This window comes from Xiphophorus maculatus, chromosome 7 (assembly GCF_002775205.1).
Source record: "Xiphophorus maculatus strain JP 163 A chromosome 7, X_maculatus-5.0-male, whole genome shotgun sequence".
Lineage (NCBI taxonomy): Eukaryota > Metazoa > Chordata > Actinopteri > Cyprinodontiformes > Poeciliidae > Xiphophorus > Xiphophorus maculatus.
The window spans coordinates 6,080,955-6,103,628 of NC_036449.1; the positions used below are offsets into that span (position 1 = coordinate 6,080,955).

Here is a 22,674-nt window from a genome sequence, read left to right on the forward strand (position 1 = left end):
GATTTTCGTCGTCTTCTTTTTTATCTGGACGTAAAGCTATATATTATATATAGTGTATGTATATATATATATTTCCTTTATTTAACCAGGCAAACCCCGTTGAGATCTAGATCTCATTTTCAAGAGGGACCTGGGCAAAAAATTTGCAATACATAGCAACCTGGTTACAAGACAGCTAAAATCCAAACGTGATCCTTTACGTAAAGTGAGGCTCAGCAGCTTGTGTTTTTGGCGCTGTGCACAAATTAGCAGCAGAAATGGCGGCGGTAAGAATCGGTAGCAATAGACCGGCGGATATCTGTGGCGGTTGGCATGTCGGAGGGTCAACAACGTCAGAGCTGACAGCCAATAATAAACGCTTTCTCCTGGACCAAATATACAAACAGAGAGAGGAAACTGTGTGCCAAAAGTCTGTAGAGGGCTGTAGGGTCACACCAGCTTTACGTTACGTAACGTTTTGATGTGTTTGAAAGTGAAACAAGGGTTCCCGAGAATATGAAAGGTGTATCTGAGTGATCCCATGCAGTAGCTACAACTAGACGCAGGCAGAACAATAGAATGGATTACGCCATGTTTTTTATAAACCATGGTTTGGTGTGAGTTAAAGCACCAAGTCACAGTCTGATGCACCTGTACCTCTGCTTTAACATGCCACTCAGATCTTTTTATCACAAGCTAAAACCCACCGTGGTAACATTTATTTGAAGGGGTGTGCAAAAGACTGGCATTATCCTGTCATAAACATGACATAACATCAGTCATGATCATGAATGTTTATGACTGTTGTCATGAAGTGTCTTTTGGTAAATAACGGCAATTTAATGCAAATTTCCATTAAAAGTTGATACTTTTAATGCACTTTAAAAGTATCAACTTAGCATTATTTGGTAAATAATGACTTTTTATGGAAAGTCGTATTAAAACCTGCATTAAAAGTCAATTAAAAGAGTCGACTTTACATTAAAAGTGTCATTATTTACCGAATGACACTTCATGACAACAGTCATAAACATTCATGAAGACTCCTTCATGTTCATGACAGGTGTTATGTCATATTTAAGAAAGTGTCATGTCACTCTTTTGCACACCCCTTCAAATAAAGTGTTACCCAAAGCAACTCTAGAAATGTACCACAAGCCAGCTAGCTACAAATGTATATTGTTTATTAAGGAACAAAGACGTCCCCCTACTTTTATTCCCGTCCTACTACTGTATATTTCCCTTCTAATCCAATGGAGTCCAGACACAATGGTAAAAATAACCTTAATGCACATTTGACTCTGTATCATACATAATTTCTGTCTTACTTATCATAAAGTACAAGTTAAGTGTATTAAGGTGCAAATACAGTCTTAGTCTTTTAAAGTCTAGCTCCAGAGTTAGGAGCCACATGAGTTACAAGTCAGAAACTTGCACACAGTAGAACTGCACGAGGCAGCAATTTACGCCATCAAACTCTGATTTCAGTAGTTCTATATCATCCTGGGGATGACACTGAAGAGGCTTCATGACTTACCTTTCCATCTCTTTGGTATCTGAAAACAGCAGCAGCACAATCCACAGCAGGCGGCCATCACTCACTCTCTCCCACCCACCTGAGACTGCTGAAACAGGATCGCCTTCTCTGGGTTGATTCCACAGGCCAGCAAGCTCGCTGCCATGTCCAGGATGTTGTTCCTGAGCTTGTCTGGATCCTGAGGCTGAGTGATGGAGTGCAGGTCCACGATGCTGTAGAGCACCGAGGGGTACTGGTCCTGCAGGGCCACCCAGTTTTCTAGAGCACCCAAGTAGTTGCCTAGATGCGGCACTCCGGTCGGCTGGATCCCTGAGAACACGCGGGCATTTAATGGAGGCTCCTGGGAAGAAGGGAAAACAAACTCGGTATTACTTAGGAAGCTGGAGCTGGCCTGATTGTGAATGAAATGTGCCAAATTACTGGCCCTGATTAACTTTCTTGCATACTTAAAGTTGTATTTTATGGAGGTCTTTAAATGCTTCTGCCAAAGAGCCTCATTTTAAAGGAACAGGTAGTGTGTTTGCACCAACTGACCTAATGCCAATAGGAAATCTCCCCAAAAAACAAACAGGACTGACTATACCTCAGTAACCGTACAGTAACTATACAGATCATATACCAGAGAACATTGTTTCCATAAAATAATCTTGTTCATGCCCGATCGGTCCAAGAATCCACACAAACCCGCAGAATTACGTCACTGAGCATTGTTTTAAACATACCAAACCCACAGGAGGCAGCGTAGCGTAAAGCTAAAACCCGCATCAGCCAATCACAATTCTTCAAAACAACCACGTCTTCCTGTTAGGAGTTAAACATGGCGCCAAAAGAATGATTTACGTGGACAGACAGAGAGGATCAACTGCTTTTAAATACGGAATATATTAGAATATAAAATTAATAAAACAGAAGACGATGTCAGCACATGGAGGTTGAACGGCATTGCGCCTTGATTGGGAGGAACAACTGGTGTGAAACACCAGACCTCCAAACGCTCTTTACGACTCAACGTATTGGAGCAGTTGAGCTTGTAAAAAGTAAAAAATGTATGGGCAAACATAAAATTCAGCACCTCTCTAGTAGAAGTCATCTTTCTTTCACTGCATGGCCAATGGTCACATATGCTATGTTAGCGCCACATAATTTGTCACAGACAAACATATGTTTACAGTTCTCCGGTTTCCAACGTCCACACGCAAACGTAAAACAGAAGAACTCGCAAATCTTCACTTTGGCTGAAGGTTTTATAATCCATCGTTGTTAGTGCTATTAAACGGAGGTTAAATGTGGATGCATAAGAATCTATTCAGTTTATCAGATGGCCAGTCTAATAGTCTCATGCAGTCAGTATAAGTCTTGCTACGGATCATTCTTGGACTTCAAGTCTTTGGGCCACGTCTTTCAGGTCTTTTAGCTAGAATTTGCCTTTAGAAGGTAATGAACTAACATTCAACTTTGAGTGAACAATGCATTCTACTGTCAGTATCTACAGCCGTGTGGTTAATATACCATAGCTGATAAAAAAAAGTAAGATTCAAAACCGGGAAGAAGATTGTCGAGAGAAGAAACGCATCACCAAAGAACCCTACGTGGTTGAAGCAGTGAAGGAAGATGGGGAGGTCTTATCCTGAAAACAGTCGACTGGTTCTGCTCTCGTTGTATGATTGGGCCAACACTGTGTTGCTCCACATGCAAAGCCAAGCTGCACCAAACCACCTTGTTTCTTCTGGCATGGACCCCCCCACCACTTAACTTTGGCTTTATAGAGAGAATTTAACCACTGCCTGTAGCACTATTACTAAATGGTGCAATCAAAGACAGGAGAATTCAAACTGCACTGGTACACAAAAACTTGGACTTGGGCAAAACTGCGGTGGTCACAAAGTCAAAGGCCGTAGGGAAAAGACGCAGTGTTTTATGATTGGGTGATTTTTACCACCAACTGGGTTTCTAAAGTTGAAAGATGAGATTTGATTATCAATTTATCATCGCCTTGAATTAAAAACACCACCATGCCAATTTAGATTTCTGCAATAGTGCAGTCCGACCATGTTGAATTAGGTAATCTATATCAAATTTGATGGAAAATTGACATTAAACACCTGCTAAATTTCTTTAGCAGTTGTACGTTTTTAGCCATCTGGTGTTCATAAAGAGTGAGGCTCCTTTAGTTTCCAGAGCGGTACTGAATTTAAGAAATCAGGAAGGGAGAAAGTGTAGAAGTCCAGATCAAGATAACTAGGAGTGTGGTGTAAAAAACAGATGGGGTTGAGGAGGCAGCAATGCTTTAATATTCAAAGAGCCAGAGAAATCTCCAGTTACATTGGTACTTTTTTCTGGCTTCTCAATAAAAAGAAAACATATAAATAAGTAATTTTAGCTATTTTAAAACAACACAGGGAAAAAATGCCCAAAATGGTGAAATTAGCTCATTTTCTGGAAAATTTCACTAAAGTGCTTTAACAAGAAATCTCAGCTCTATTTTTGACACTGTTGATTAAACATTTTGGTCCAGTATGAAACGGTACTTTTTACTGTAGAAGAGAACTGCGTTATACTACAGTTATTTATGGAAAACTGAGTCATGAACGTGTGTTTAATTTTACAGTTGCTGGCATTCTTAGGTAAAGTTGTGAAAGATTAGGTGTGCATGCATAGTTTTCCAGGTCCTCTTTCTGAAAAACTGTTTTGTGTGTGCATGTGTGTGTTCATTTTAAAACGCTTTGATCCATGAAAACATTGACTTACTCTTTACCACAACGTCACCATTCGATGCCATGACATGAACCGCAGACCATTTACATGAAAACAGCGCGCTTTGTGTCGAATGCACGGCAAACTTGCTGCAACACTGTGCGCTACAATGACTTCTCTGAAGCCTCCTCTAGGAGGTTTCCTCTTCATGCCAACTAACTGAGGCCTTATTGAAATGCACGATGAAGGCTGCATGTTTGATGGAGTGGCTCTGAGAAATCAATCATACGCGAGGTCAGAGTAGAAGGTGTTTCATAACTTCTAATTTTCAGCAAAATGACGGTTTTTCCATTTATCACAAGCAAACATGTACAGAAAAAAATTCCCCTTTGTGAGAAATAACTCTTTAAAAACGTTGAAGGCTGGACCGCCTTGTTAACCAGACGAGTTCAAAAGGAGAAGTTCAGCTTGAGTTTGCATTGATGTGTTGGTCTTTAGGGCTAAAATCCACTTTGTTGAGCTTTAAATCATGTAATAATGTTATTCCTTCATCAAAAACATATCTGGAGTGTTGCTTTGATCCTTTCATGCATGTTTGAGAAATGATTTAATCTCTATGGCAACCATTCATCTGTGCAAAACGCCTGGTTGGACTTAGCTCCGCCTTCTAGGACGAAGCTCCACCTTGGAGCTGCAGTTTCCAAGCTTTTGAGATTCTGCCTCACAGAGCAGCCCTCCCCTGTGACTCCTCCACTCAACTCCTTCAAACTAGCCAGCAGAAATTAGCAAACACCTGGTGGAACTGTGCATCTTCTGAGTTCATTACCAGCATTGCACTTTTCAGTACAATGCTGGTAAAAATGTTGCTAAAGGGTTAACAGAGGAGCCATGTTGTGATGACTTCCTAAAGGTGGAGTTTCAGAAAAAGCAGGAGCTTCTTAAAGAGACAGAGGCCCAATTTCAAGGTATTAAATTACAAAGTCAAATTTCTTTTAAGTCATATTTGATATATACAGCATTTTTATAACACCTGAAGGTGTCATAATTATTTGATTGTGCTACAAAATGTTTCTATGTAACTGGAAAACACATAACACTGACCCTTTAACAGCAACACCTGGACATTTCAGAGGACCCCATTTTTAAATCTGCTCCTCTCAAAACCCCCGGGGATCTCTGCGTTATCGCCTCAAATCTGACTGGCAATCACATGTTTCCCAGCTACACTCTCTGAGGTTATCATAACTAACCACTAAAACTTGAAGCATTCAGAGGAAATCCTCTTTGCCCACTGCTATCTTGACAGCTTGCTGAGCTCCATCACCTCCAATCTGGCTGAAGGACGGCTAAAGGCACAGCATCTCCCGATCAGATAAAAGCCGCTCCGTCTCCCCAAGCAAGGGCCTGCGGCGTCCAGATCTCGGGGCCCGGAGGGGATCGGGTATCAACTGCTCCGAGGACCAACAACATCCCCATCTACCGGCCTGCAGAAGAGGCTTTCTACCAGGAGGCAGGCAGGAAGGAACTGGGTGCTTATGTCATTACCGAAGGGGTAATTGCGCTGGAGTGCCACTGATGCTGAGAGCCTCTTAAGAGGTGTCAGGATTGATTTGGGTGTGAACTGGGCCCTGCGCCTGGCTCATGTGTGTTCTCACCTCAGACTGACACACCTAACGCATGTTCCCCCCCACCCTCCTCCACTCTGTGGCCCCGGGGAGGCCATTAGCCATGCAGACATGGTAATGGTGTCATTTGAACCAATTGAGTGTCAAATAAGAGTCAACGCCATGACTTACTGGCCACTGGGCAATCAAGGGCCTAGCGCTTGCTAAGCCCCTGCTTCACCAGACACCTCTGTGTTACTTTTGGTGTCTTACTGCTATACGAACATGTGCTTTAATAGCTGTTGGAGGAAAAAGAAGTAAATCAGCCGCGGAACGATGACAGACGAGACGGGGGATGTTGTAAAGCAATTTATATTTGTAATGAATCCTACTATGCAAAGCGAAAAGTAAGGAAATATCACCAACTACTACGCTTTAGCTTAAAGTGCCTCTGTGTATGTTCATAGTCTTACTTTTGAAGTACTTTCAGGGTGCAAAAATGTACTGGCTGCATATATAATGACACCTTATGAGCTACTAAAATAACACGGGGACGGAGTAAATGCACCGCATGCAGATTCCGACTTCAACACCCTGTAAAAACACAAGCTAAAATACATTAAATTGTTTTTTTAAACAATATTTTTTCTTTCTTCACAAAGCAGTGTTTTATGGCTTCTGCTAGTTTACACCTAACAAGAACAAGTCCACCTAGGACACATGGACAATCGATTCATTCTGAGTTACTAAATCTCCAAAATGAAATAATTCATATTTGTCATAGTTTTTAAGACTGGTTAAATATTGGGATTTCATTGTATAGCATTTGCAGATAGGCGTCTGCCAGCTTGTTTAACATTGTCTGATAATTCTTAAAATAGTTTCCCATGGAAGCTGTTCTCTTTTGTAGATACCTGGGTGGTTTTTTAAATAAATAAACCAAAAAGAAAATAAGCAATCTCTTGAAATCCTTTAATTAGCATCAACATAAGTTTCAATTGTTTTGAAGATCATGCACTTGGAGAGAGTTGGTCACAAGTTAAAAACACAAAACTGAGCAGAGCAGATGAAAGCTGCAGATGAAAAGGTCCTTAATGTTATTGAAGTTCACTCTGAGGGGCACCTGGATGCCTGTACTAAGTTTCAAGGCAATCCATCAAACGGTAACTGAGACACACACAAGAAAAAGTCACCGGTTACTAGTCCGAGTTATGACGGGGCAAGTAAAAGCCTCGGGATGTTCAGAGACGGGATCAAAGAGACCTTTGACCAGTGGTCCAATCTCACACTCGCTTTCTAGAGTTCTCGCCAAGATGGACACCTTCAAATCCAAAATAACGGACCAATGCCGTTTTTCCCCACAGGCACAACGTAGATGGACCGCGCCACTGCAGAGGTGACGAAAACCTTCTTCGTCCGTGTCCACCATATGTTTAATACATTAGGCACCATGTGCGTGGGACATCAACGCCAACAGCTGGAAGGTTACGTACACTAAAAAGGCCATGTTTTCACACTTGCAGTTCCTTTCCTGGAAAATGCGTTTGTTCGTTCGCCGGTGTGTGTGGTAGTGTCCATTGGGATGGAGGTCGTGTGCAAACAGACGATCGTCCGCGCGTGTTGTGGTCTTAGCCTACATCAACATTAGTGGAGTTGTGAAGGTGTCCGTTCATAGGAATTTGACAGCTCACATCATGGTCTGGCAGGCAGTGGAAAGAAATGACAGCCAGTTGAAAAGAGCAACATGACCAGATTTCTCACATCACCTGCGACATTTAAAGTAAAAACAGCATTTCAGTTGCTATGGAAAGATTTCACTTTGATCAATAAAGCTGAAGGCGTTGCTGTGTCTTTATTGTTATAAAGACAAAATGATAACGTAGTTGACACTACAATACTAATGTGTCTTTAGTATCTTTTACCAACAAATAGCATAGCTACCATTAATAAAACAGCCATATTCCTGGAGATTGTACAATGGACCCTCTGCCTCTTCATGGTTCAGTATTCATAGATTTTTTTTGTGGAACTCAAAATTGTTCACGAAAAAATTCACCTATTTGCAGATTTTTCTCAAAGAGAATGTCTAAATATTTGAAAGAAAATGCACCTTCAGAAGCTAAAATACCTAAGTATGGTGCTACTTCAGATGTCATTGGTTGGCGTTTGAAAAGCAGCCAATCCAAGTGCTCCATTCATTTTCCCTGGTGCTTATTGGCAGTCAAGAGAGGAGATAAGGAATAAGGAAGACTGTAAATTAGCTTCCGCAGCAGTGATAAGATGGTTTCTATTGTGTGTATTCATGCATATACGGTTATATTTGGTGTGTGAACAATTAAAATAGGCAGTTATGAGCATTTCCAGCGTTTCAAGTATTTGTAGATTGATTTTAGCAATTTGCAGGAGGTTGTGGTAACTAACCTCCAGCTAATTTGACTTAATGTTCAACATGTCACTGATACTGATAATTGCTCAATATTGCCTTGTTGCCATGCAGCATGGCATGGGTCGTTGTGGTTTCTGTACGCAATTTTATGGTCGGGTGTATTCAGTGGAGCTGGACTCTCACTGGGCAACTTAAGGTGAACCCAAACACCTAGTGTTGAACCATGCTAGTGCACTAGTATGTCTCAAGGTTGTCAGAAGCAGTGACTTTTTTTTGTCATCCAGTGGACTGTGTTAGGTGACACCGGTAGCTCCGCCTTAACCGTATGGCACCATTGTCCTATCTACCTACAGCTGAAGAGGATGTAGGAATGGTGTGGTACAGTTCGGTTGAATGGGCTGAAAACACAAACCAAACCGCATTGGCTTGCGTCGCACCACTTACTGGAATCAAGGCAAACAAGTCTGCTTTACACAGTAACAGCACCCATACTGATTAACAGCACAAGCTGGCAGTGCGTATGGTGTGTTCACTGATCAGAAAACTTTTGGGGGGTTTCTGACCAGGCTGGTCTGGGCCGATCAATCTGAAAAGTCATCAGAATCCAGTCACCCGCAGATTCTTTGAGTGAATCTCTGATGATAATGGGTTTAGGTCTTCATCATTCTTACTGCTGGCTTTTTAACATTAAGCCCTAGTAGGATTTCCATGATCTAAATAAACCATGTGGTAAACACAGACTTGAGCTTGACATGGTTTTTATTTAGTGAGGATTTGTGTCCTGCAGGATTTATAGATGCACAGCCTTGCTACACTCCATGAAATCATTCACGATGGCTGAGCTTGTGCTCGCAAAACGGTCCATTCCTCATCCCCGACCCGCTCTGTGCTGCTTTTCAGGGCCCATCCATCATATCAGAGCCTCGGTACCCTGGGGCGGTCCACTGACATCTCTCTCAACAAGGAGCCGAGGAAAGGGCGCGACACTTGACCACGCCAGTTTCAACACGTAGCACAAACACCTGGCAGCGCCGCTCGCCCAGCGACGAGCTCCAGGTCCGACTAAATCCAGGACACAGAGACGGGCCAGTGGTCGGAGGACTTCTCACGTGTCTCCTGCTCGGTGTCTTGCACACAGGACTCAGTGTTCCTCCTCTTTTCCTGGACACAACGGGCGTTCCCATTAACACCAGCGCCACGCTGAAACTCGGCTCATTCCTGCGTGCCTCTCTTCGTCTCGGCCGTCTGCTCACTTTGGGGCCTGTTAAAGCCGGAGACCAACAGAGTGCCACTTCAGTCCGCTATCAAACAGGAAGCGGACCTTACTGTATTACCCCTTCCACATCCCCGAAGGCATGTGTGTGTTCAGCCACTTGAACGTGCCACAGCTTGAAACAAAGTGCATTTGACCGCAAAGGAAAACATTCATACATGAATGTCCATAGACGCACGGAGCTAGCGGAGGATAAAGATAGAAATACAACAAAAACCGGGGGGGATTGCTGTAAAACTTGAGTTTTGACATTGAGTCTCAGTGAAGAACTTTCCCTTTTTTCTTCCCCAGTCGGAGTTGTATGTTGGAGGAGCAGCGAAGGGGGAAGGCCCAGAAGGAGCGTTTGATTAAATCTGCGGTTGACGTGTGGGACAGGTGAGATTGATGAGGTTCCTCTGAGCTTCACACTGTGCGGAGAGCGGGGGTACAGGAACAGAACACTGCAGTGTAGCAGGACAGGGCTCGGGGCCCGCTCGGGGCCCGCTCGCACAGTGGGGTCCCTTGGCTGATTAATGGGACTGGAGACCCTTCAAAAACAGGCCCTGACAGTCCTCCAAAAATAACCTGGCAGGGGTGGCAGCCCACGGCCTCCGGCCCTAACAGGCTTCTGAAGGAAGCACACTTCAACCAGAGCCTGGGGGACGTGAGCGGCTCCCGCTCGGGGCCGGAAGCCGCCATCCACCTCATTACATACTGAACATTAAAAACCTTCTCTGGTCAGCTGCCTATAAAAGATTTAATACTCAGCATTTATAATGATTTTAAAAAGAAAGTTTTATACCGCTGAAGAATGTCGTCCTCATCCAGAGTGGCTAAACCAGACAAGAGAAAAAAATAATACAAAAGAACAAGTTTTTTTTCTTTTGGCAGCTCCCAATACTGTTAAAGTTGGCTTTGTGAATACGTTAAGAGGTTTTAAAGAACGCGTGTAAATATTTCAGTCCAGGTTTTGCTACTATTTACTATATTTGGGGTTTTTAGTTCTACGGTGATGCTCGTGTCGATTAGCATTCAAGATGCTCCCTTTTGTGTTTCTGGCAAACAGAGCAAAGGTTTCTGTTCATCTAAAAATCTATTTTAAGGAGTCCGTTCAGTGCAAAACTGTGCCGGTCAGATTTAATTCAAAGAAATCTAAGAGGGCAGCTGTGTGTGTCCAGGTTCAGTCTAAGGCTGCGTTCACACAGCAGGCCAATGCCCATATTTGAGGTTTTCATGGCAGTCTGGAGGGATCAACTCTGATCTTTTTACCTCCGCCTAAAAAAGAAGAAAAGATTTCTGTCACTTCCATATGCAGAATCGGAGGGGTATCTGATTGTTTTCAAAGCCAAAACAATCAGATACTGTTTTTGTATCTGATTATTGATTATTACTTATGTCATCAGTGATGTAAAGTCATCATCGTTTACTTTTCCATCATTCATGTGAGACAAACGTCATAATAAACATGTCATAAAGATAAGAAATTCAACTTTGAAAATCAGAAATTACACAACTTCATCTTTTAAAATTTCTGATTTAGTTGTTTAAGTAAATCAAAGCGTTGATTAGTTCTCCAGTGTGGAAGAACTTCACATTCCTTTTGTACACTCGCATATGGAGCAGCAGTGAAAAAACATTAGCTTATGTTTTTCTTTTTGGCTGCTTGCTTCAGATCAACAGTTTTCTTGTTTTGTTTTTCCCCAACTCTTTCTTCACCTCCTCCAGTGTTACAGTCCACACTTCAGTTTTTACTTAACTCACAGGAAACAAACGACTGACATTAAGGCTAATACCTGAATACACACGCACAAAAAAATGTCCCACCACAGCAAAAAAAAAAAAAAAAAATTAAAAAGAAGAAAACAAAAAAAAAACACCTAGAGTGCACACGTCGTAAATTTATCAGTATGTAATTATGGTAACACTCAGGGCAAACCTGCACCTCCAACATCTCAGTGGAGGTTAGTCATTTCCTCCTGCAAAGGCAGCAGAATTGTGACCGGAGTGGCAACTCAAAAGGCACAGTATCGCATGCTCGGTTTGTTTTAATTAAAACGCCGACGGTCAGGAGAAAAGCTCAGGCAACAAAACTGAAACGTTACGGGGCTCCCAGAGCTCCGCTGCGGCTGCTTGTCTACGGACCGGTTCTGTAATTCGACTTAGTGAGATGAATTTTCAACAACAGGAATAAGTAGGCATGCGGGACTGCTGCTGAGAGAGAGAGAGAGAGAGAGAGAGAGAGAGAGAGAGAAAAAGGCTAAACGCAGAACGTTCTGAGCAAAGGCTCTGGCCGGAGAATGATTACGACAGACTTAATTACACAGGAGGGACTGCTGTGAATTAGCGGGCTTTTCTGACAGTTGAAAATAAATAGGGCAGTTAATGAACATCCTCAAAGGAGAGGCCACGTTTCCCCCCACTCTCGCTGGCCTCTCCCATGTGGCGCAGGAGCTGCTCTAATGGTTTTAGCTGACACCCGAGTAACTGAATTTGAGGCTAACTGGGAGGGGGGGGAAAGAGAGAGAGAGAGAGGGGCAAATTAGAAGTCACTTCCTCTTTCCTGCAGCCTGCAGCTGACATGACTGATATCAGCCAATAACTGGACCACAGGAGAGGGATATCAGAACACAGGGCTGGATTTTTATAGCCGGTGTGGGGCTGAAAGGTCGAAGAAACAAATAGCTGGCCTTCATTGAGACACTCTAATTATAAAAATCCATAAGATTTATAATAATGATAATAATAAAGATTTATAATGTAAGATGTTTTAATTTGTTTTAAATGGTAAAACGGTGAATATGAAGCTTTCCCTTCAACTGGAAATTGTTTTAATGAATGTAGGCAGTTCTTTTCAGGTTGAAATTTTACTTTAAGTTGGGTTGAGGGAGGATGACCAGCCTCTTTCTTCTTTGACTAAAAGAAGGTCACTTCAGAAGTGGTTTTGGTCCAAGCTGAGTTTATAACTCATTTTTTGTCTTTTTTGCTTGTTTGTTTGGTTCTGTTTTTGGAAGATTTTGTGAGCCTTTATGCCGAGATCAAAGGGATTATTGTGTCAAATTTTGAAGGGGCAGTATTATGCATTTCCCAGACACACAGTGCTGTTTTATAGCACAATCAACTACACAACTTCAGATGTTATAAATTATGTATAAGATATGACTTTAGAGAATTTGACTTTGTAATGTAACGCCTCTGTCTCTTTAAGAAACTCCTACTTTTTCTGAAGCTACGCCTTCAGGAAGTCATCACAACATGGCTCCTATATTAACCCTTTACCAACGCTTTACCAGCATTTTCACTGAGAAGTAGCTCCTATGATGAGCTCAGCTGATGCTCAGTTCCACCAGGTGTTTGCTAATTGCTGCTGGCTAGTCTGAAGGAACTGAGTGGAGGAGTCATGGGGGAAGGTGGAAGATCGTAAACTTGGAAACTGCAGCTCAGAGGATGCACTGCGCCTTGAAGGCGGGGCTGGGTTCCCCCCTGGTGTTTTGCACAGGTGAATGGTTGCCATGGAAGATTAAAGGATTTCTCAACACGCATAAAAGAATCAAGGTAACACTCCAGGTATGTTTTTGATGAGGGAATAACTTTATAACATGATGGAAGCTCAAAAATGTTGATTTTGCATAACACTGCCCCTTTAAAACGGTGCTTGATGTTCAGTTGCCATAGCGCTTGATTTAAGATATTGTTCTGGGTTCTTTTGTCACCTCCTGGTCATCAATGCACTCTTGTAGTAATTTTGGTAAGTCAGTGACTCCTGTACCACTGTTCCATGTTTTCTCCCTCTGTAATGGTTTTTATTGGGTTCCTCTGATTTCCCAAAACCTTAGAAATGACCTTGTAACCATTTCCAGTCCAATACATCTGTAAAACACCTGAGTAGCGTTTAGTTGTGTTTACTACCTTCTACGAGTCAAAGAAATCTTGCGAGTTTTAGATTTTGAACTTAATATATGTGATTTTGTGAAAGATAAACTTACAGCAATAAATTGTGTTCACTTTTTAATTAATTTTGTTGTGTTGTGTAAACGAGGGTGTTTAGGTGGGAGTGGGGACTATACCCCAGGATGCTTAGCGGCATATTTTTGCATCCAATGTTTTGTTCCTACAAGTTGATTAAATACTTGTAACGTAAAATATGTCATTATTTTAAGTTGTTGAGAGTGAAAATAATACAGAAATGTGTACTTGTTCCACTAGGTGAGGACAGTTTTCTTGCATAATGTAAAAATAATTACAGTATTAAATTATAACAACTCACAATTTAAGAACAATAAGCTATCAGAAGAACTTACAAAACAATATTTAGACAATTTGTCTTGTTAAATCGATTTAATGATACTCACTTTCTGAGTTAAAACCGAGACAATTTTCTAGTTGACTTTGCTTGTGTTTTCAAGGCAGAAGATCAACCTTAACTTTCAAGTTATACCACCTGTAAGTGTTTTACAGTGAATTGCTTTGGGTGTTTTGTTTTTAATCTGCAACCTAATTTTCTTTTTTTCAGATCTTGGGCTCAACAAAATAGGTACGTTTTACCACGTTTTTACCACAGGGCCTTAAAGTCATAGCAAGATGTACGTTTCGAGACTTAAAAATAAAAAAATAGGAAAACATGGACCTTATCATTTTTCGCTAAAGTTATGATGAAATATGTCTCTGTTTAACATTATGTTGGACATCTTTGGAAATTCCTTTAAATTAAAGGGCTTCGAGGAACGCGAAAGTGTCCTAAATTTAATCCCTTTTTCGGTTTTATAGGTAGATAATTTACTCTATTTTTCGGAATGCCTTTTAAAGCAACATTTTGGGTTAAATATTTCCTTTCATGTGAGTAAATTCACAATGCAATGACTGGTATGAGCTCAGATAAAGCACGTGACAATAAACTACATTGTTATCCGCGTTGCTCCACGGCATAAAAACATGACGTCGCCCTGTCGCGAATCAGCTCCTCCGAAAAACATATTAAACCCTATAGACGGATATTTTTCCAGCATTTCAGCAACAACAACTACGAGTTTGTTTCTAGTCTTTCGCTGCTTTAAAACGCCTCTAAAAGTTGTTGAGGTCGTGACGGTGTGCGTTCTTTCCACAACCCAGAGCTGGCAGCACGTTTAGTAGATATTTAGACCGCCAACATACTGTAGCTCCCTGCTCTGTTTACAGCAGAGACAGACAGGACGACCTGCTGCCGACCGCACCAATGTTCTCTAAACTTAAAAAAAAAACGCTAAGAAATACTTTTCTCACAGCCGAGACCGGAACTACCTTCGCTCTACAACACGTACCTTGATTTCCGGGCAGACAGCAGCGCAGAAGCACCTTTTCAGGGGCTTAAACCTCTGAATGAAGCGGATGAAATGTTTCAAATTGGTCCGCAAGGGGAGCGCCATGTTGGAATGGGAGTTCACGCTACGGTGGCTGTTAAAGGACAATAGATTCCACCGCGTTTCAGTTCAGAAGGAGTTTTGGCAGGATCTAGCAAGGAAACTGAAACCTAGAACTTTGTATGCTATTTACCGAAAAGAGAGGAAAACAATCACAAAATAAACCAGGAAGCAAGGCCAAACAAGCCAACAGAAATAAACATGAACAAAAGAGGAAGTTGAATATGTAATACAGTTTCTTTGGCGCAAAAATAGTAACTGCCGAATACAAAATAAGGCTGTGTTAAATTCAGTAAAATCTTCACTTAACGTTTTTTTATGCTACTTTTCCTTTATATCACCCTGTTTCTCAGCTCAAAAATTAGCTGCATGTTTTGCTGTCAGTATGCGTTTCACACTGGGATGGAAGATAAATGGTGGCGCACACACTATTTTTTGGGTTACCTTTTAAGCATTTTTTTGTATTTTGTTTTGCTGTTTTGTTTTAAAGAAATGAACCGTAGTCTCTAATATAGGTAAAGGTAAACGACATAAATATCACTTTAATCTAATTTATTATTTTAAACTAGTTTTATTAATGATGACAACAATAATAAATAATTTATTAGTAGTAGTAGTAGTGTCAACAAAAAGGGATTATATTGCCATATATTGTAATTTATTTGCTTTGTTTGATTTTTACAATAATATAATTATTATTTCTTTCTTTCTCTGTTATCCTTGAAGTACCCCAGCTAGCATTGAATGTTCCGACGATGTGCGCTGAACGTTGCCTTGAACGTTCGCTGAACGTCCCGCGGTTACGTTTTCCAGACGTCAAAATTAAACACCAATAGACTTTCGGCGGACTTTCAAAATACTTTACTTAGTTCACGTTATTAAATACAGTGAGTTAAAATGAACTGAACTAGTAGCGTAACAGTACAATCAGCAATGCTAGCAGTAGCGAAAGTAGTATCTTGTTTCCTGGAGTTGTATATTTGCAAGTTTGCACAAATAGTATCGCGTAAATCAGATTTGTTTTGCAAAACTAATTGCTGTGACATAAAGTCAAATTAGACGCATGTCTTTTTCAAAAAACGTCATTCCCTAACACCACAGTGTGGGAATACCACAGAACCATCTGGGCTCTCTCGCTGAGCTGTACTCCAGACTCCTTCTCTTTGTTCCGTATGCATGTCTGAGCCCCGGGTAGCCTATAGAAGGCGAAGATAATATGCAACTCCACCGCAACATTTACAGTAGGCTATAGAAATGTGTCAGACATGTGTGGTTTCCTCGTCTTCGCGTCAATTAACCGGTGTTGTGTCTGGCTTGCCTTCTCGACAAAGCAAAGCGAAGTTTCCCAGGCAGCAGCTGCAGGACTCCTCTCTTCTCTATACCTCACCTCATTACAAAGTGGCGATATACATGCTACGAGTGATTATGCGCCACGCTGGGTAAGGTTACAACATGTTTGCAGGGCACAACCGGCTGCTCTCGGTCGCTGGGACCTCTTGTTTTTCGGAACATCTGCTCCTGATTCTTCCTCCCTCCCCTCCACCTTTGTGCATCTGGTTGCATTTGCAGAACAAAATACGGACTATCTTTCCATATTCATTACTATTTCCTCAGGCACCGTCTCGGAGCTCTTTGGTGCGTCAGATTTGGACCTAAGCTGGTATGTTCTCTCACGCCTGGTCGATGTGAGACCTCGTTTTGGGCCGGCCAAGAAAGACTGGTTGGGAAATGGGCTTAGATGTCGACTGGTGTGTGTCTATGCGTGTGTGTGTGTACAGAGACATTCTGCTCCTGTTTCCTGGCCACCCTGTAGATGCTGGTCCTCTTGCTTCCCCTTTCTTTTCCGTCTCTTACCATCACATCATTGTGAATCTCATTAAACAAGTACTCAGGTAATGTGATATGTGGAACAAGGTAATGTACAGACAAAAGCTGCTGTTGAGGTCATCCAAAGCAGATCCAACACAACGTGGTGATGTAAGTGGTAAAAGTCAGCTTTTATTAGATAAGAAATCATATAAAGGCATAGGGCCCATTGTAGATCAAACAATGGAGTAGACTTTTGCCAAAAAACTCAGAGATTTTCTAGAAAAAACAAGGTAACCTCTGAGTGTGAAAAGTTCCATATTTGCTCAAAAAGAACTCAGAAAGTTTGAGATTAATCTCAAAAATTTGCTAGAAAACAGAATCAATTTTCAATTTTTGAAGCTCAGAAACTTCCAAGTTTTTTTGTTGTTTTCTTTTAGAAATTTTTGAGACTAATCTTAGAAATTTTCTTGCTGGAAATTTACTTGTACTTTCTTTTTCTTTTATCTACTATAACCCTAATGATAACGGATTTGTACTTTCAGCATAGCCTAAAATAAGGAGCATTTCTCTGTATAATGAAGCAGATGCTGAACATTTTGTTACATGACAACAGTGATGACAACTAACTCTTCAGAAAGTCTGTTTAAAAGTCAAGCGAGAATTGTTTAGTCCTCAGATACTAGCTTACTAGCTAACTGGTTAGCTAGCTAATAGCTAACAGTGGAGTGTTGTTTTGAGCTAAACAACAAAATAGCTTAATAGCTTTTTTAGTACAGAGAACAGCGAAGCAGTTGTTGATGTAACTTATGTTTGAATGTGTGTGTTCACCCCTCTTTCATCATGGTTGTTCTACATTATGTCTTCCAGATTACTGCACATAATCGGGAGCAAATAACTTAAAAAAAAACAAAACAAAAAAAAAAACAGTCCGTCACTCAATTTGTAGCCGAGAAAAAGAAACAGAAAATCCGCAGTCTGATCTCCAGGGAGCGCCCCGAGGCCAACCAGGTGATGAGTGAAGATTTCGTGCTTTCGTTACAAATCTTTTCCACTTTTCACCAATAAGGCGATTCATTTTTCATGCTAATCCAGATCTCCGTAGGAATGTTTCTCCCTAACATCCATATCTAAAGTTCCGTTGGGATCCTTTTCTGTTTTCCTTTGTCTCATTTTGTGCTTTCTTTTTTTCCCTTTAGTTACGTTTCCTGGAAAAATCCTGCCCATTTTATCATTTTACTTTCTTCATTCTTCACTAGAATATTGTGTTAATCTTCTAGGCGTTTTGTGCTACATTTACAGACTTGTAGAATGGACAAAAGCAGTCTATGCATCCTGAGCAAAGGAGAGATGCTGGTAGGAAAGTCCTTCTGGTGGTGACCGACAGTCCACCTGTCATAATACAGAAAAAAAAAAAAAAAGGTCTGATGGAGGGGTGTGGGCTACTGCCTGATGATGAAAGATGGGCTGTCCCCTCTGACATTTCAGGCGTTCAGAGTCAACAGGACGACCACCACCCAGGTGGCTGAGTGGAGGGCCGGCCAGCCAGCGGACAGATAGACAGACGCTGACCGAGCAGTATGCGCGCCGATTCGAACAGCTGAAGAGGAGAGCAAACGTCCCGCCGGTGGGGGCAATCAATCACACCCCGAGCTAAAAAACACCAGAGAGCGGAATCTGGCTGAAGGGAATCGAAAATTAAAAAAAAACAACAACAATAAAGCGCGATAACAAGAAATGCAGATATATAACTTGTCGGGAGACCCCACACACGCTGCTCTCTGATGGGATGAGCCTCAGCAAGCATAATAAACATCCAGGACAAAGTATTTTGTGCATAGCAACGTTTGGATCCCAGGGGAAGATCTGGGTCTCATTACGGATACGTGTGACGGTGCATGTGTGAAATGGGGAGTTGGACTCGTTTCTCTTCTTCGCTACAACAACAGCGAAGTGGATTTGGATGCTCAAGCTATCAGTGAGCTTCGCTGACGAACGCGTGGTTATTAAACGAGCGGTGAGGGAATCAAGTGTTAACATAAACCTCTCAGGAGAACAGCAGCGAAGGACCAGGACGTCTTTGGGTTCTAAAGCTGGAGAACCACTGGCTCCGATGAGGCAACTCCTAAAGGGGCAGTTTTATGTCAAATTTACTTTTTAGAACTTTACATCGTGTTATAAAGTTATTCCCTCATCAAAAACACACCTGGCGTGTTGCCTTGATTCTTTCATGCATGTTTAAGAAATCCTTTAATCTCCCGTGGCAACCATTCAGCTTTTCAAAACACCTGGGTGGACCTAGCTCCGCCTTCTCAGACAAAGCTCCTCTTTGGAGCTGCAGTTTCCAAGCTTCCAACTCACAGACCAGTCCCCTCCCTTACCTCTCTTTCCCCACTCAACTCCTTCAGACTAGCCAGCAGCAGTTAGCAAGCATGTCAGTGCTACGCTGGTAAAAATGTTGTTAAAGGGTTAATAGAGGAGACATGTTATGATGACTTCCTGAAGGCGGAGTTTCAGAAAGAGCAGGAGCTTCTTAAAGAGACAGAGGCCCAATTTCAGTGTGTTAAATTACAAAGTCAAATTTCTTTTAAGTCATGCTTGATAGATATAGCATTTTTCTAGCAACCCAGGGTAACATAATTACTTGATTGTGCTATAAAATGGCGCCACATTTCTGGAAAACACATAATACTGCCCCTTTAAGACTGAGGATCATGGAGAAAATTAAAGAATTAACGTTAGCAGAGTTTGGACAAAAGGAAAAAAGCGACTTCTTTAAAGTTAGCTTGAATAAATATTGGTGAACTATGTCGAAAATAACTCAAGCAAACTGAATATTTCAGAGAATGAGAGAAAATCTACTAGCAGTGTTGTGTTGGTTTACTCTTATTACGTTCAGTTCATTCACTGAATAAACTGAATAGTTCATCACATAAATGTTTTGAACTAAGTTGAAAGTGAAAACATAATTTTTAAAAATAATGTTAGCAACACAAACTCTTAAAAAAATATAGATCATGACATCATGCAGCCTACGTGTTACTCTATTTATTTGCATTTAATTTGTAACCTGGGCTTTGCCAGCTTTAATTACATCTTTCTAATTCTCTCCTGTTTATTAGAAACTGTAACTTTCACATGAACTGTATTCAAACTTTACCAAAGTCCCAAGAAAACAGTTTTCATTTGCATATTTACAGTTGAACCAAAAATTATTAAACCAAAGATTATTCATACCCCTGTTAGATTTAGATGTAGAATGATTTTCATTTAACCAATAATTTTTTCATCCTATAGGACAAGAGGTAGATTTTTTCTTGACACATAATACATTCTAAAGAAAGTAACTATTTTTGAAAAGAAAATTACATTTTGCCAAAAATTGCATGTAAAAAAGATTTATGCCTCTAGTATTTGAATGTTTTATCAATACTGACGAGATCCGAGTCTTTGTGACTGGAAGGTCTCCTTAAAATAATATTTAGAATTGAAAGATCAAAGAATATGAAAAAAAAACACACAGAAATTTGAGTTTTTCAGAACAACTCTGTATGAATTTTTCAAACAAAAATACAATATATGGTTTAGATACAAAAAATACTGGCCAATCATTGACATCAGTATATCTACTTAGCCCAGAAAACACATAAAAATGTGACTTTTTATTTGGCACAGTCCAAATTGGGCAGAAACAAAAAGATTTAAAACAATTTACCACAAGAGCCACTATCATCATTCTCCTTTTCTGGCTTGTTTTCAGGCTCCTTTTCTGTGTCAACCAGTTCTACCTGTGCATGCAACCTTTGCTAGTATATCATTATACACACTCTTGTGTGTGTGGGCGTGTGTGTGTGTGTGTGTGTGTTTTAGCAGTGGGCGTTTGGGGGTCCCATGGGGAGCTGTGCGGTTTCAGCACCTTGTCTCCTCTCCTGTTGTAGCGTTGACAGGACGGCAGTGAAGGGGCAGACGGGGTGAAGCGCAGAATTACAGCCAATCAGACGGTTGCCTCGTCAACCTCGCAGTGTGGCGCTATATTTAATAACCCCACTGTTTGTTTATGTAACATACTTTTTCAATAATGCAATAGTATTCTAATTCTACATTTTCCAATTTGCTTCAAAGATGTAAGAATGTAATTGGCAACAAATTATGCAAACAACAAGGTCTAATTATTAATTCTTGGCTTGGGTGAGTTTCTACCTAATGGCAATAAGCTCAGATATTTGTAGGTTTTCACGTTTTCTCTGCTGCTCACTGTCTGGTTTTCATTTGCATTAACTTCCTTTGTTATTTGCTATTTGTTTGCGTGTCATTCCACTTCAGTCCAGTTGTTGGATTTGGGTTTGTGGCCTATCTAAAGGCAGAATGAAGGGGCCAGCCAAGGGCACCATTCATGCTAGAATCACTCCTGGCAGTGACATTAAATACGCAGACAGAAATAATGCATCTATACTTCACTTAGTCATCTGTTAACATGAAGAAATTTTATTCTTGAAAAGGTCTATCTAGTAGAGTTGAGCGATACGGCATATTTTGATTTTGAAAAAATACTGAGTAAAAACAGGGCTGGTATCGCCGATTCCGATACTGATATCGTTACCAATACCGATTCTTTTTATTATTTAAGTTTGACAAACGTTTTACATTCAGTTTTTTTCTTTGTGGAACTGAAACAAAAGTATCAATCTTGTCGCTCTAGCATCGATCCAATACCGACTTGATATCGTTATTATCGATGAATCAATTCGCATAAACTTATTAAAACTGGGTTGAGTCATATAGTTTAGTAGAGATTATTAAGATTTCTGAAACTTTTACTGTATATTCTACAACAAAAACATTAGGTGTCCTAATTTAAGTACGCCAAGATCATCTTTTCTGTGTGGTTCTCATGAAAAACAGGAGCGCTTGCAGCCAAATCAGTGTGAGGAGGCAGGCGTGTTATATATGTTTATCGTCCGTTTCCAAAATAGAGAGGGAATGGAGGGATGAGCGAATGCCAGTGTAGGACGTAACCAGAGCCAGATTCTACAATCCATCAGGGCCGGTCGATCGGCGAATGTCTGACATTAGACCGAAACTCTCTGCCGATTCCACCGCAGCAGAGACCCGCTCATTAGTCAGCCTGACAGCGTTCGTTTCTTCCCTGTGAAGTGGAAGACAAAAGCGGTTTCTTTGGATTCAAACCCAGCTCTCTTCCTCCCTCCCCCAATCTGCCTACTGAAGAAATTAGAAGGCGAACACAGACAAACTCTGTTTAGATGACAGGTTTTAACTCGTTCTAACTTCTTGAGACAACCTCGATCCCACAGCCAAACGCAGTTTCGGTCTTCTTCTCAGTCATTTAATCATAATGAGTAATATGTGTCGCATTTTTACATTGTTTTTCATATGGGACAGCCACTTTGATTGCGTCACGCAGAGAAGAAGAAAAATACCCAGAGACATGAGGCCGTGCTCTCCTGGCATTGATTAAAGTCGAAATATCATCGTATTTTAGAGGCTGAAAGTGTGAAACATAAATATATCCCAGTACCATTGTGCTCAAAGCAGATCATTTGTTTTTAAAAAAAAAAAAAAAACCTCTCTCAAACCTAAGGTGTACTCCCAAATACGGTCGCATGCGTCATCTGGAGGCCTGTCACGGTCCGTCACTGGGACACAAAGCAAAACAGATTGTTTTCTGTATTTTCTAGAATGATCTTCCTCGCTCAATAAAAATACTCTGTATCTCTGTTGGAGACACGTTCAACCCAGAGTTGTGAAACAGTCGACATCTTGGATTAAAAAGTGAGGTTATGAGCCAAAGCTGTGGTGGATAAACTTCAAGCTAACAGACGGCAGAGGCATCATGAAGCTTATGAAGCTGCTTTCTTTCACACCTATTTTTATTCTTTACAAAATGTTTGATTGTGTTTCATCAACAATGGTTTTCCTGGAACACTCTACACATGTGTTTTCCCACAATAATTAACTGAACCTGCGAGTCTTTTAAAAAAAAAATGTCTTTATCTGTAAGTCCG

The 22,674-nt window shown here is 41.0% G+C and overlaps 1 protein-coding gene across 3 annotated transcripts in view; it reads right to left on the reverse strand.

The window, feature by feature from the left end:
* The window catches only part of wars2 (tryptophanyl tRNA synthetase 2, mitochondrial), a 28,072-nt gene extending 13,221 nt beyond the window's left edge, over positions 1-14,851 (reverse strand). For all 3 annotated transcript variants that reach the window (XM_023336326.1, XM_023336327.1, XM_005806256.2), the window contains exons 1-2: positions 14,747-14,851; positions 1,596-1,856 (exon numbers count right to left, since the gene is read on the reverse strand). In XM_023336326.1, coding sequence (XP_023192094.1) covers positions 1,596-1,856; positions 14,747-14,851 — 366 coding nt within the window. The remainder of the gene's footprint in view (positions 1-1,595; positions 1,857-14,746) is intronic.
* Positions 14,852-22,674: the final 7,823 nt, after the last annotated feature.